Source organism: Erpetoichthys calabaricus, chromosome 11 (genome assembly GCF_900747795.2).
Source record: "Erpetoichthys calabaricus chromosome 11, fErpCal1.3, whole genome shotgun sequence".
NCBI classification, from domain to species: domain Eukaryota; kingdom Metazoa; phylum Chordata; class Cladistia; order Polypteriformes; family Polypteridae; genus Erpetoichthys; species Erpetoichthys calabaricus.
The window spans coordinates 43,304,965-43,319,468 of record NC_041404.2 but is presented as its reverse complement, the minus strand read 5'-3'; the positions used below and the strand labels follow the sequence as shown (position 1 = coordinate 43,319,468).

At 37.6% G+C, this 14,504-nt stretch overlaps 1 protein-coding gene across 10 annotated transcripts in view; it reads left to right on the top strand.

The window, feature by feature from the left end:
- The window catches only part of LOC114661297 (protocadherin-10-like), a 287,170-nt gene that overhangs the window by 68,966 nt on the left and 203,700 nt on the right, over positions 1–14,504 (top strand). The window contains exon 1 of one of the 10 annotated variants that reach the window (XM_051933734.1): positions 7,758–10,524. The exons of the other annotated variants lie outside the window; for them this stretch is intronic. Coding sequence (XP_051789694.1) covers positions 8,137–10,524 — 2,388 coding nt within the window. The 5' untranslated portion in view covers positions 7,758–8,136. Of the gene's footprint in view, positions 1–7,757; positions 10,525–14,504 lie in introns of those variants that run through there. 10 annotated transcript variants of the gene reach the window in all.

Genomic DNA, 14,504 nt, shown 5'->3' with positions numbered 1-14,504 from the left:
GCCCCCCCCCCCCACAACATTGGCAGGCATGCATACAAGCATGTGGGGGCCATACAAACTACTGAGTACGATTTTGAGTTGCTGCAATGAAATTTCAGCAAAATTGACTAGCCTGTCGCATCAATTTTTCACTTTGAATTTAACCCTCTGTATCTTGATCATTTTCATTTCCATCAAACAATGTGGCATCCTTTCATTCCTAACACATTACCCAGTCCATATCAGTATAGATATCCAGCATTAATTTTTTGAGCAGTATATATATATATAAATATATATATATAAATACATAATTCTGGATGCTGTTTCTTTGTTATTTGTGACTATTCATGCACCAGCTATATATTTTTATAATACTTGTTGGTCTTCTATAGTACCTGTTCAAGTTTAAAGAACTCATAAGCTTTAACATTACTTACTAGTTTTTCTGTGGTTACCTTACTTCATCCAAAAGGTTCCTGATAGTTTAAGCTGAGGCCCCTCAAGTCTGTTCCTGTAGCCTAAATAAGATCATTGGGAATTGTGCCTAAACCTGGTGACACTGGGTACAATGCAGGAACCAACCTCAAATGAAACATTAGTCAACGATAGGTGAATCTCTAACACGTTGACACTTACACATATTGGATCCATTTAAAATGTTTCATATTTCTCAGCACTACAGGTAAAATTTCATCTTGACTTATCGTTTAATTAGTCTTCATCACTCTGGGTGCTTCAACCAGCTCTTAAATGGGTTGCTCAGTTTTGCTTTTTTGTAATGCATTCTACTAATTTTTCTTTGTTTTCATTCATTTGCTATTGGCAAAGATACAGTAAATTCACAAAGCCATTTAAGGATGGGGGAGAAGTCTTTATTAAAATATATGGAGACATGCAGAACAGAAGAGGTAATGACTGAATTACAGCTATTGAATACACTGCTTAAATACACAGTTAATATCAAAGTATATAGAAAGCAATAAGTTCTCATGTCCTTGTAATTTACTGATAACTAGAACCCTGGAGTTGGGATGCTTTCTGTTATTAGTAAACCAGTCAGTATTCAGTCCTGATGTCCAATCAGGTGTAAAAACTGGATCAACTGCACTTTCAACTGAGTATTTTATAGGCCAGTTCAGATAAATTATGATACGTATTTTATCTGGAATGTAGGAGGAATATTTCTTTTCTTCCCTTTTGCAGGTACCACGCTGGGCTGTCAAGAGCATATCTGGGGCCATATATTTTGCAAAATCACAGTTGTAGTTGCAAGTGCCTGACCTGAAAGTTGTTGAATGGTTTCAGAGGTGAAATTAGCCACACAGGTCATTGTATGCAAGAGTTCAATTATACATACACAATCTGTAGGTCCAAACATGTGTAGCACAAAGTTTGCTCCATACTACAGGCCATCACTGATAGGAGTCATCTGAGAAACTGGGATGAAGTCACCTCTTCCAATTTCTATCTATCAGCAGCTCTTTTACAAGTGACCCTGCCCCCTTTGCTCTTTGATCGAATGAGAGTAATGCGAGTAATTTGCTTCCATTGCAACCACTGGTCATGTCTCACCCTAGCATGCGGTGAAGCAGGGCCTGAATGATCAGTCACCTCGGGTAACACGTTGACCAAGTAAAACACAGACCAGTCGGAAGCCGCCACATATAAGCACAGTATCCACAGGGAAAGTTAATGGGCTGAATCCTTTGACTGGACAAGGCACAGTAAACATAAAAGTAATTGACAGCAATGACAACCACCCAGAAATCTGAAGATGTATTCATTGGCACAGTTATCACAGTCTTTAGTGTCACAGATCTGGACTCTGGAAACAATGGCTCAGTAAAATGTTATACATCAGACAATGATGAGTTTGAATTCAGCAAACTGTGAATATTGTTTATGCTCTGGTGGCTGCAGAGCCTTTGGATCAAGAAAAATAGTTCTAGCTTGAATATTACTATCACCATAAAGGATTAAAAAAACTCCTCTGCTCATGAAAAAAAAAACAAAAACAATTTCTTTAAATCTTTAGGATGACGTAAAAATGAATTGCAGTATTCCTGCATGTTTTTGTTTGTTAGCTATGTTTTCATTGAATTAATTATATAATACGTCTCAATTTATAATAACTGTTTAATATGTTTCTCTACTGTGTATGTATTTGTTGATTGTATGTATGTGTATATCATAATATTAGATGATGGGTCTATGATTTTTGTGACTATCCATACATTGATTGTATACTGTTGTAATATTTGCTCTCCTTGTGTAGTGCCTATTCACTTCTAATCTTTAACATTATTTATTACATTTTCTGTGGTGTCCTCAGAAATGATTGGTATGGCTGAAACAATGGTCTAAGCTGAGGTCCTGGCCCAACCAGGTCCATCCCTTTACTTAGTATATGCTCGATGGGAACAGTGCCTATCCCAGTGTCCAAAGTCAGATTAAGATCTCTAACAGCCCCTGGGTGTCAACTGTCTAAAGAATCTCCTCACTTTACCTTGCCACCCCACCAGACACACTCATATACTCATACATTATGAGAATCATGAAATCGGGTATTTGGATTGAAGAAAAAAAAGTCCCAACTTAATACTGGACCAATTTCATCTTTCTTTTTTGGTCATTCAGCTGTTTCAATGCATGTAACACAGTAATTGATGAATGCACGTTTGAAAATATTGGTTCGTTAATGGTAGTTTACTGAATTGTGTGGTTTCTCATAGAATAATTGCTTGATCAATGACTATTTAATTCATAGAAGGATTCTTCGCATATAAAAATTGTTTTTTGGGGTTTGAAAAACTTCCTAATATGTGGAGAAAATAGAAATCTTTAATTCATATTAGGCTATGTAGAAGAATACCAACATATCAAGAAATCCTGAACATAGTCTTGATTATGGAATGCAGCAGGAGTCGCTTTAAATTCACTTGCAACACATTAGATGCCTGATTTAATAAAAGTGACTTATCAGACATTTGCTCTGATTGTGCCTCATGAATATGCCAAACAGGACTTGTTTTATTTTAAATGCTTTTTATTTAGACCTGATTAAATAGGTTTATTATCATGAGGAACTAAGTGGGATTGAAGGATGTGTTGTATAGCAGATTGCAGTAATTATCTGTACTGTTGATAAAAACCTGGGACTTTTTCTACAATTAAGCATTTGTCTCTCATGTAAACTGTCCCCTTTGTGAGCTGAGCACCAAGGTGTCCACCCCAGTGACTTTGGTGCTATTTCCAGCCATGCTTGTAGCAGTGGGTGTAATGCATGAACCAGCCCTAAGCAAGACATTAGTTAATGAGAGGTGAAGCCTCAAACACTTTCACAAATGTGCAAAGTGGATCAATTTAATATGTCTCATATTGTTCAGCAGTACAGGTTAGATTTTATTATGAACCTGTGGTTTAGTTAGTCTTCCATATACATGTGGTGCTTGAATCAGTTTTTAAACATGGAGCTTAGCATTCCTGCAACGTGGAATATTTTATTATTTTCTCTTTCTTTTCATTCATTTGATTTCTTCTGCTCTCTGTGGCTTTGAAATTATTACTGTTTTTTTGAATGAAATAGTACCTAAAGAATTTTCTGCTTTGTCTATCTTTTCTCCTGCCTTTCTCTCTTAATGTTCCAGGTGCATTTCTTGATTGCAACTGTTGGTGTATCTTCTTTTAATTTTCCTGCGGAGTGACTCATTAAAACTCTTTAAAAATAATATCTTAACACAGCTAGCAAGGACATTATGTATTTTTGTTAGGATATAAAGACAGAATCTGTTATGTTTTGTATAGATTTTGTGTTATTCCCTTCTACATGTTCCTGATGTTTTCTCATCCCAAAATTAAACACTTTAAAACAATTAAATGAAGTGTTTAAAATTGGCATTCCCAGAAATAAAGGTTTGCATACATGATTGTTATATACTCTTTCAACATTACTACAACCTTAATTAGACGTTTTCAGGCCAGCATTCCATATAGAGCAAGAGTCAACCATACAGAGATATTCCACAATTAGGTCCTGAAATGTATGGAAAAATATCATTTTAACAGAACCAGCGTTAACCTCTTTAAGTAACTTCATTTTTGCTGCAAGCACCATAATAGATCCACTAGAGTCAAAATATGGTTGCTTCTTTGACTGATCGATTTTCTAAAGCTGTTTCTATATTGGGAAAGGTACTATTTAAATAAAATATATCGTTATTATTATTATTATTATTATTGGGCAGAATCCAAGCATGGATGTGGTGCGAGTCTGACTCATTGAGTCCGTACTCACCCTGGGGAAATTAAGAAACACTAACACAATATTGTTTAAAAAGTATCATTTGGATGAAATAATCAAACATAATACTTGAGTATGAAAACATTTTAAATCTTTGAGCAAATCTTGACTGAAAGCTAGTGAGGAGGTTGAAGTCTTTGAAGCAGATCTTGACACAAAAGTCACCGTACTTCATAATTTTCAGATCTTGAACAGATCTTGAGAGAAAGACTGAATATAAAACCATTTTAGTTAAAACGTTCAGATCTTTCAGCAGATCTTGATAAGAATAATAATTTCAAAATTATTTTTATCCTCATGTTCTGTTTATTGCTTCATTTTCAAATGTTCCAAGCTAACAGATATATTTTCACAAGTAGATGTGAATATTTTCCTCTGCAGTCTCTCCAGTCCATATCTGTTCTGATTCTGTTTTTTTCACTAGTGGGCCAGGGTGGTGTATTTTCTTGACAGGTCTAAGGGAGTCACAATCAGATTGCTTCTTTGATGTATTTATTTTCTGAATCTGCTTCTTGGGCAAAAGGAAAAACCCATTTGAGGCTGTGGTGTCAGTCTGACTCATGATACTACAATACCCAAACCCATGTTCACTCACCCTGGGGCAATCAGAATTATTATTTAACACAAAATGTAAATTTTTTTTAATGTTTGTCAGAAATTGCCAGACATAGAAAAAACCCACAGCAACAAAGGTAGTGCATATAGCGAAGGTTTTGTAACAAGGAGTCTGGAGATTTAGAGCAGTAGCCATGACCATTATGGCACAGTTCCCTCTAAACTAGGCATGTCAAACTCACTACCATTGGTGGGCCGCTTCGACTGCCATACGTGTGTCAGCGGGCCTCACTGTAACAGATACAATTATACTATTATACAAAGTTACTGTAGCTTTCTTTCCAATACTGAAAACTTTAAAAAATGTAACATAAAGTTTAAAGTTTAAAGAAAAGCAATTTATTCCCATACAATCTCAATACAACAGCGTACAATTAGAGTCTTAGCCTCTTAGTTAGGTCCTTATATAGGAGTCTTACAGTCTGAGATTTATTTCTTTGTCCCGACACTTGGCATCTCTTGTTAGTAACCAGTTCGTCAACATCAGGCTTGAAATCTTGAGCAGCTGCAACTTTTATGAGGGATGAAAGGTACTCGACGGTAAGTCTTGAGCGATGTGGGGTTTTGGTAGCTTTCATTAACGAAAACAATTGCTCACATAGGTAAGTGTTTCTGAACATAGACAGTACTCTCGATGCCAACTTACAGATCTGCACATACGAGGGTGGCAGGTAAGCATACAAGCCTGGCATACCAACTTCGTTGAATTTTGCCTTCAGAATAGAATCTGACTGCAGTTCAATCAATTCCATTTGGATATTCTCAGGCACATTCTCAATGTTGTAAGAGTATGATGACGTAAACGGCGCAAAGTCCTGTTCATGCGAACTGAAATCATGAAAACGCTCACTGAACTCATTGCTCAGTAATTCAAGTTAGAAAACAAATCCTCCAAAAATCAAATTTTACTTTACTAAGTTTACTTCAAAGTTTATATTGTAAAATAGGCCGATATGCAAAAAGCCCCCTGACCTACACTAATTTTACAAACTCAAAATCACAAAAATTTGTTAATAAGTGACTCACCAACTTCTCATGTCCACTTCAGATCTTCACCTGTAGTCTGCACTAACTGTTCGTTACAATACTAACACAAAATTACATAAAACTAGAGCAAAAAAATGTGAAAATATGCAAGCTATTACTACTCGTGATGGTCAGTTCTGCCCAGTGGCCAGTCTCAGCATCCCAGCCATTAGTGTAGCCTGGCCAGGCTGCTGCAGCCTAGCACTTCAGTTGCGATGTCGCGGGTCATTATCTTTGGTCAAAGCTCATTGGGCGGTGGGCAGTGTCATGCCTAGGGTATCAAGGAGCTAACGCCGCAGCTGCAACTAAACTAGCAGATGATGTTTCCGGTACCATAATGCCATGGGAAAACGCGCCTTTGGCAGAAGGCGGAAGTAAGAAAAGTCAATAAGATACGATAGTAATCATTTTGTACAAGTTTAGTGCTAACTAGGATAATAATAAAATAATAATTCATTACATTTATATAGCGCTTTTCTCAGTACTCAAAGCGCTATCCACACAGTGAGGAACCGGGAAGCAAACCCACAATCTTCCACAGTCTCCTTACTGCAAAGCAGCAGCACTACCACTGCGCCACCTGTGAGGATCTGTCATGCGGGCGCACAGATTTCTGTTGTGGGCCACATGCGGCCCGCGGGCCACGTGTTTTACATGCCTGCTCTAAACCTTACAAAATTATAACAAATGATATATTTGACCTATATTTTCCATTTAAATAAATCAGCAGTTGATCTTTTCAAAGTAATCTGCAAAAATCTTTATTGCCTGTTCTCACATTAGGTAAGTTAATCTTTTGATGTTACTGACAGTGTTGATGAAGTGTTGCTTGTATTTAATGGCTACCCATGCCCATTATACTCAAAACCCAAGACATGTAATGTAGAATATCTCTAACAGAAAATCTATTGTTATAGCAAAACCCAACCAAGTGTGACATACCAGAACAGTAATTCGCACAGCTTCCTCGCAGATAAAAACAAAATGATTTCATGTTATCACGAAATTTTCATATTATGCCTGGCTTCATGGGAATTTTGACTAGGTGTTCCAGTGATCTCCCACATCCACAAAATCAGAAATACAGTTTTTGAGTAATTAGTGAGTGAGAAGTAAGTATGCCCTGTGATGGCATGAAATACCATCTAGAAATGTTTGCATTCAGTGTGGGAAGGAGATCAAATGGATTCCTGTAATCCTGCAATGAAAATGGGGAGTTTGAAAATAAAAAAACGGGTGAAATTCAAACAAAGAACCTGACTTTAATGATAAGGTTTTCATTGATGATCCCTTAACATTATTAGGTTACTGTAGTGTATTAGTTATTCATGCAGCCCACGAAAGCCTCAAATAAATATAATAGAGAATAATATGTATTTGTCTAACTTTGGTTTTATTTATTGTTATATGTTCCTAGTATATTTTACCAAGGTTTCTGATTAAATTACTACATTCCTGATGAGAGACATTCAGTTTATTAGTCAAATACGTTCTGTCTTCAACTCCCTGTCCTGTTGTTAATTTTACTTAAGAAATGTAAATGTATATTGACAAAAGAGAAGGGCATATAACGTTCAAAATTAATGTGTTTGCTTTTAGATGATTACTTCACAGTTAAAATACTTCATCTTAAATTCTGAAAAAAACATGAAACGTATAACGTTGTTGCTTTGTTTTTAGTTTAATACTGAAGTTCATCTTAATGTAATCTCCACCTTAAAATTCGCAATAAATACAATCATGGTGCAACATTTTGCAATTACGTCAATATAACTTGTTTAAGGTCCATAAGAATCCAACTTCTTTTTGATAAGAAATTTTGTTCACAGATGCTTTTGTATGCCCTAAAACTATAAGATTAAATAAAACTGATATATTTACGCTATTATTGCATTGCTAAATTCACATTTCCAACATTTTAAACCAGAAATCGGCAAATGTCGCCGCTGTATTCCAAATCAGGCAGATAAAATGAAATTACATTGCTTGGTATAACATGTGAAATTATCAAGGAAGTACCCCTTTTAGGCTCACAGTGTCGCTGTTGACTAATCATAAAGGGAAAATAAAGCTTACATTAATTTGAAGCTGACGGAGAACAAAGGCAACCACAGACACGAATATTTTGTCGAAATTTCTTCTCTGAAAGGATATTCAGCTGAAAGGCAGACATACTTGATATTTCACGGATATATTTTATTGTGCTCCCGGAGATGCTGAGGTTAGTGAATCTTTTTTTAATTCTCTGCAAGATGCCAAATATTTTTTGCTTGAAAATCCGTTATTCTATTCCTGAGGAAATGCAGAAAGGAACAGTAATTGGAAATATAGCTTCCGATATCGGTATTGATACTGACAATCTTTTTAAAAGGGGTCTACAGATTGCATTGGGGAGTGGAAAACAGTATCTGGATGTTAACAAAATTAACGGACATTTGTTCATTAAGGAAAAAATCGACCGAGAAAATATTTGCGAATTTAAAGATGAATGTGTACTTAATCTAGAGGCCATGATTCAAAACCCACTACAAATTTTTAGTGTCGAGGTAGAAATATTGGACGTGAATGACAATGCTCCGAGATTTCCTGTCAGTGTAAGTTACATTAATATTTCCGAATCCAAGGTAAAAGATGAAAGCTTTTTGTTGGTGAAGGCCGTGGACCCCGATGTTGGTAATAATTCAGTATGTAATTATAAGCTGAGCAAAAATGTGCATTTCGAGATCAACGTCCAAAACTGGAAAGATGGCTCTGTGTCCGCAGATTTATTAATTATGCAGACATTGGACAGAGAAAAACTAGCGGTGCACAATTTAATTCTGACAGCACTGGATTGTGGAAAACCTGCATTGTCTGGCTCGATCAATATCACGGTTACCATACTGGATGAAAACGACAATGCTCCAAAATTCGAAAGACAGATTTACCAAACAGATGTTTCAGAGAATACATTAATAGGAACCACGTTTATTACATTAAACGCGACTGATGCTGATGAAGGCTCCAACGCTGAATTATTATATTCATTTAATCCTCACACTTCTGAGAAGGCCCAAATGAAATTCCATTTGAATTCGAGGACAGGTGAACTCAGCGTTAATGAACTATTGGACTTTGAACAATCTCAGCAATATGAATTATTTGTACAAGCAAGAGATAACGGGCCAAATCCTTTGACTGGACGCTGCAAAATAATAATTAAAATCATTGACAACAATGACAATCAGCCTGAAATCATTGTTGGCTCAGTGGAGAGTTCAGTGTCTGAAGATGTACCAATAGGCACAGTCATCGCACTCTTTAGTGTCACAGACCTGGACTCTGGAAATAATGGCAGGGTAAACTGTCGCATATCAAACAATGATGAGTTTGAACTTCAGAAAACTGCGGATAATGTTTATGCTCTGGTCACCGCAGAGCTTTTGGATCGAGAAAAGAAATCTAACTTCAATATTACTATCGTCGTCCAGGATAAAGGAACTCCTTCGCTCACCAACAAAAAAACGATTTCTTTAAATCTTTTGGATGTGAATGACAACGCGCCATCGTTTTCTCGAGCTTCATACGAAATTCCCGTTCCAGAAAACAACATCCCCGGGTCTCTGTTGTGTTCCATTACTGCAAGGGATCCTGATGCAGATCTGAACGGCGCTGTGAAATATTCCATAAAGGAAAAACACAACTTCAATAACACCTTCACGAAATATTTTTCCATCAATCGGGACAACGGAAACATTTACTCACTGCAGTCTTTCGATTATGAAAAACAGACAGTTTATACGTTTGATATTATAGCTAAAGACTCTGGCATTCCTCAGCTAAGCAGTAGCGTGACTGTCAACATAACTGTTCTTGATGAAAACGATAACACTCCGGTTATCGTGTCACCCTGGCGCCCTCATGGATCAATAGTTAGCGACATGATTCCAAGTTCGGCTGAAGAAGGATATTTAGTAACTAAAGTTATAGCAATTGATGACGACTCGGTTCAGAATTCACGAATTACATACCATTTACTTCAAGTTACTGACCAGACATTATTTACATTAAACCAATACAGTGGTGAGCTTCGAACAAGAAGACGGTTTGGCCTGAGAGACTCTTCCAAACAAAGACTTGTGATTCAAGCCCGGGACAATGGCAATCCGTCACTATCATCCACAGTTACGATCCTGATATCAAGATCTGACCCAGAGGTTGAAGGTCTTATGACGTTTAATGATGAGCTGGAAACGGAGTTTTCTTCGTCTTTAAACATATATTTGATGATCAGCCTAGCATCACTTTCATGTCTCTTTCTTTTAACTATAGTGATCTGTTGTGCACTTAAATGCCATCACAAAAAATCTGAAGACAGTGAAAAAACAGCACATCGGATTAGCTGCTACAGCCAAAGGGATTCAATGATTTCGGAGCTGCCGGCACACTCGACTTTATATTCAAGTGACGCTTATTGGCACAGCGTGCTTTTGGCAGAATCACGAAAAGGCAAAATGCTGGTGAGACAGTCAATGCCCAATGGAACTGGTTTTATTGTGTCCAGTTTGGAGAGGAATCCGGATCAGGCAGCGATAAGCGAATTAGCCGACACACCGATTCAGGTAAGGTTTCAACAGGATATTTATTTATTTGCTTATTTGTTTGTTTCTTTGTTTTTGAGCGACGCTAAGGGGAATATTGTAACGGATTCGTCAAGTTTTTAATATGGTGTTGTACCGTGTTAGCCATTATGAATGTCGTGAAAAGTCAATCAAAATGACACCTTTTATTGGCTAACTAAAAAGATTACCATTACATCTTGCCTGGAGAAGGGGCCTGAGTTGCCTCGAAAGCTTGCATATTGTAATCTTTTTAGTTAGCCAATGAAAGGTGTAATTTTGCTCAAGTTTATAATAAAGACACAATTTAAAATGTGTAAACTTTCTAGTTTCGGAAACTGATTATATTATTATGTAGCGAAGCAGTCTTTCCTTTTAATTTGATTTTATGATTAATAACTTTCATAAAAATCTAAGCTGGTTTAGGACCAATGTGCCATTTAGCAGGCACAAGAAGACAGCTGCATATGTCCACACCATTATCTTAAACTGTCATTTTTAATTACAAAGCCTAATTTATTCTGTTAATGTTTCATCGGTGAAATTGTTTTTCAACGTTTATTTTAATGCCTTATCTAAAATCAAAGATTATGAGTGTATATATTAAATTTTATTGAGCTTAAAAATCAAGTTACAACATCTGAAACACCATCCGTTCAACTTTACATTTACTACAATACTTTAAGATACAGTAAACCATAACCAACACTTATAGCCCCACCGTTTTGGATTGTAGATGAATAAAAGGCTAATGGTAAAATGCTTTTTAAAAAAAAAAATGAAAGAAAGAAAAAGGCAACAGAACAGAAACAGAATTCCATTCTTGTGAAATTCTAAAGTACATAGGGATGGATTGTTCTATTTAAACAAGATAAGCAAAAATGCAATGGTGTATAGGAAATAACAATGTATTGTGCATGTCCCTGTATCATCTGGTGTTAATGATTAGGTGTACTTCTGAATTTTTGGCAAAGAATTCCTGAAAAAGACTGTGCTGAGTGAGGTCTCTATGAGGTTGTTATGTTGTTTTAGGCAATATACCTTCAATTTTGAGGATTGCGTGCTGCAAATGTTTAGTGGATATGATTCTAAAAGTGCAAAGACATGGCTCTTACCAACTTATAATCAATGATTTGAAGTTGAATAAATACATAATGCTGTGTGTTCAGGTATGTTTTTGGTAAGCTTTAATTTCTGAAAATGTATGTTCATATAATAAAGAACTTTCAGCAATTTATTTTAATGGTAAATTACATAACCTGTCCTTAATAGAAAAGTAGACTATGGCACAAATGGTCAATTTCAGAGTGTTGAAAGTAATAACACAGTTCAAAATGAATTTATATTGTGCAGTTTGTAGTGTATGGAATTCCAATTATGTTAAATTTAAACCCAAGAAATGTCAATTATGAAAGAGATAACCTAATGAAAAATATAGGAATATGTAGCATGTATATATTGCTCGTAATCTTAGATGCTGTGTCTAGTTTTATAATTTTCTTATTACCATTCATGCAACAATTACATACTAGAATGTTAGAACATTAGAACATGTTCTAACATTCAATCATGTCTCCTCTTAATCTTCCTTTGCTTAAACTGAAAAGGCTCATCTCTTTTAATCTTTCTTCATAACTCATCCTCTGTAGCCCTGGAATCAGCCTAGTTGCTCTTCTCTGGATATTTTCTAGCGCTGTAGTCTGGAGACCAAAACTTTACACAGAACTCCAGATGAAACCTCACCTGTGCATTATACAGTGCATCCGGAAAGTATTCACAGCGCATCACTTTTTCCACATTTTCTTATGTTACAGCCTTATTCCAAAATAGATTTAGTTAATTTTTTTCCTCAGAATTCTACACACAACACCCCATAATGACAACGTGAAAAAAGTTTACTTGAGGTTTTTGCAAATTTATTAAAAATAAAAAAACTAAGAAATCCCATGTACATAAGTATTCACAGCCTTTGCTCAATACTTTTTTGATGCACCTTTGGCAGCAATTCCAGCCTCAAGTCTTTTTGAATATAATGCCACAAGCTTGGCACACCTATCCTTGGCCAGTTTCGCCCATTCCTCTTTGCAGCACCTCTCAAGCTCCATCAAGTTGGATGGGAAGCACAGCCATTTTAAGATCTCTCCAGAGGTATTCAATCAGATTCAAGTCTGGGCTCTGGCTGGGCCACTCAAGGACATTCACAGAGTTGTCCTGAAGCCACTCCTTTGATATCTTGGCTGTGTGCTTAGGATCGTTGTCCTGCTGAAAGATGAACCGTCGCCCCAGTCTGAGGTCAAGAGCGCTCTGGAGCAGGTTTTCATCAAGGATGTCTCTGTACATTGCTGCAGTCATCTTTCCCTTTATCCTGACTAGTCTCCCAGTCCCTGCCGCTGAAAAACATCCCCACAGCATGATGCTGCCACCACCATGCTTCACTATAGGGATGGTATTGGCCTGGTGATGAGCAGTGTCTGGTTTCCTCCAAAAGTGACCCCTGGCATTCACACCAAAGAGTTCAATCTTTGTCTCATCAGACCAGAGAATTTTCTTTCTCATGGTCTGAGAGTCCTTCAGGTGCCTTTTGGCAAACTCCAAGCGGGCTGCCATGTGCCTTTTGCTAAGGAGTGGCTTCCATCTGGCCACTCTACCATACAGGCCTGATTGGTGGATTGCTGCAGAGATGGTTGTCCTTCTGGAAGGTTCTATAAATATTCCATAAAAACAGTGCAAAGTGGGAATAAAAACAATTATCAATAAATAAATCCATTAAAATCCGAGGTTAAAATCAGAAGTTAAAATGCAGTCTCTCTTATTACGATCTCAGCCCACCTCCGTCTCTCATTCTCCCCGGCTCAACTATTGCTCCCACAGCCGGCGGAGACCCAACAGCCACGAGCTCCTTTCGGCCGACCTCCATCTTGGCTGCCTGCTTGCACCACTGCCAGACCGTCCAAGGTTGGCTCTCCTGCCTTCATCAATCGCACTCATGTAGTCGCTCCTCAGATCCATCGGGAGGACACCCGCCTTGCTCACCCCACTCCACCAAACATTCAGTGGGGTGGACTAGTCCCTAGAGTGTCACAGCCAAACGCTCCTTCGCGGGGCCCCAGCTCGTGCTGTCTCCTCCTTCCAGGTGGCCAGATCCTCCTGCTGTTAAGAGTGCTCTTTCATGTCTTCTAACCTTTTTCGCTCTTTGTGTTCTCCTCGATCGATCTATCACCCTTCCTGCTGCCGAACCGTATATATAGCCCCGTCTCCGTGAGCACAGCAACTTAGTCACACGCCGCAGGAAGCCAATGAAGCAATTGAGAATGATCGCACCCACAAGTTGTTTCCTTAAGAGGCATTAGCTCTCTGGAAATGTGTTCTTATCAATTGCACCGTTTTAATTAACCTGAATTTAAATAATTATAAATAAAAAGGTATTATCCGCCTCCAGCATGCAATAAGACGGTTACAAGATTTACACGAGAAGTATAAGGATAATTTAGCTCTTTATTGACGGGTTCACACGGTATTACAAATGGGAAGCTTATGACAGACATATCAAGCAATGTGGGTATCTTGACCTACGCAGTCTGCCATCTTTCGTCACCACGCTGAAAGGATTTAACCAGCCGGCTGCCCGGCCTCGGACGGAAGACATAATCTTCCGCCCGGCAGCTTCAAAGTGTTGGCAGTAGGTCTATCCTTATATCCTCATTGCTCCATGTGCAGGCTCCTTCTATGGATCCAAACAAGGACAGGAAAGGACTCAAACCCCACCTTAAAAAATACAGGAATAGCACAACGCCTACATACAGTTCTCATTCTCCCAACAAGGAAAGAGGATGGTGTACTGAAAGTCTGTCTTTAGGCTGACTATTCAATTCTCCAGTTGTCTTTGGCTCGGCAATTCTAAATGCTGATCCTGTGTACCATACTTGGTCTGCCTGTATGAATGAGTCCATAACAGTGGGCACAGAGAACAGTGACATAAAATT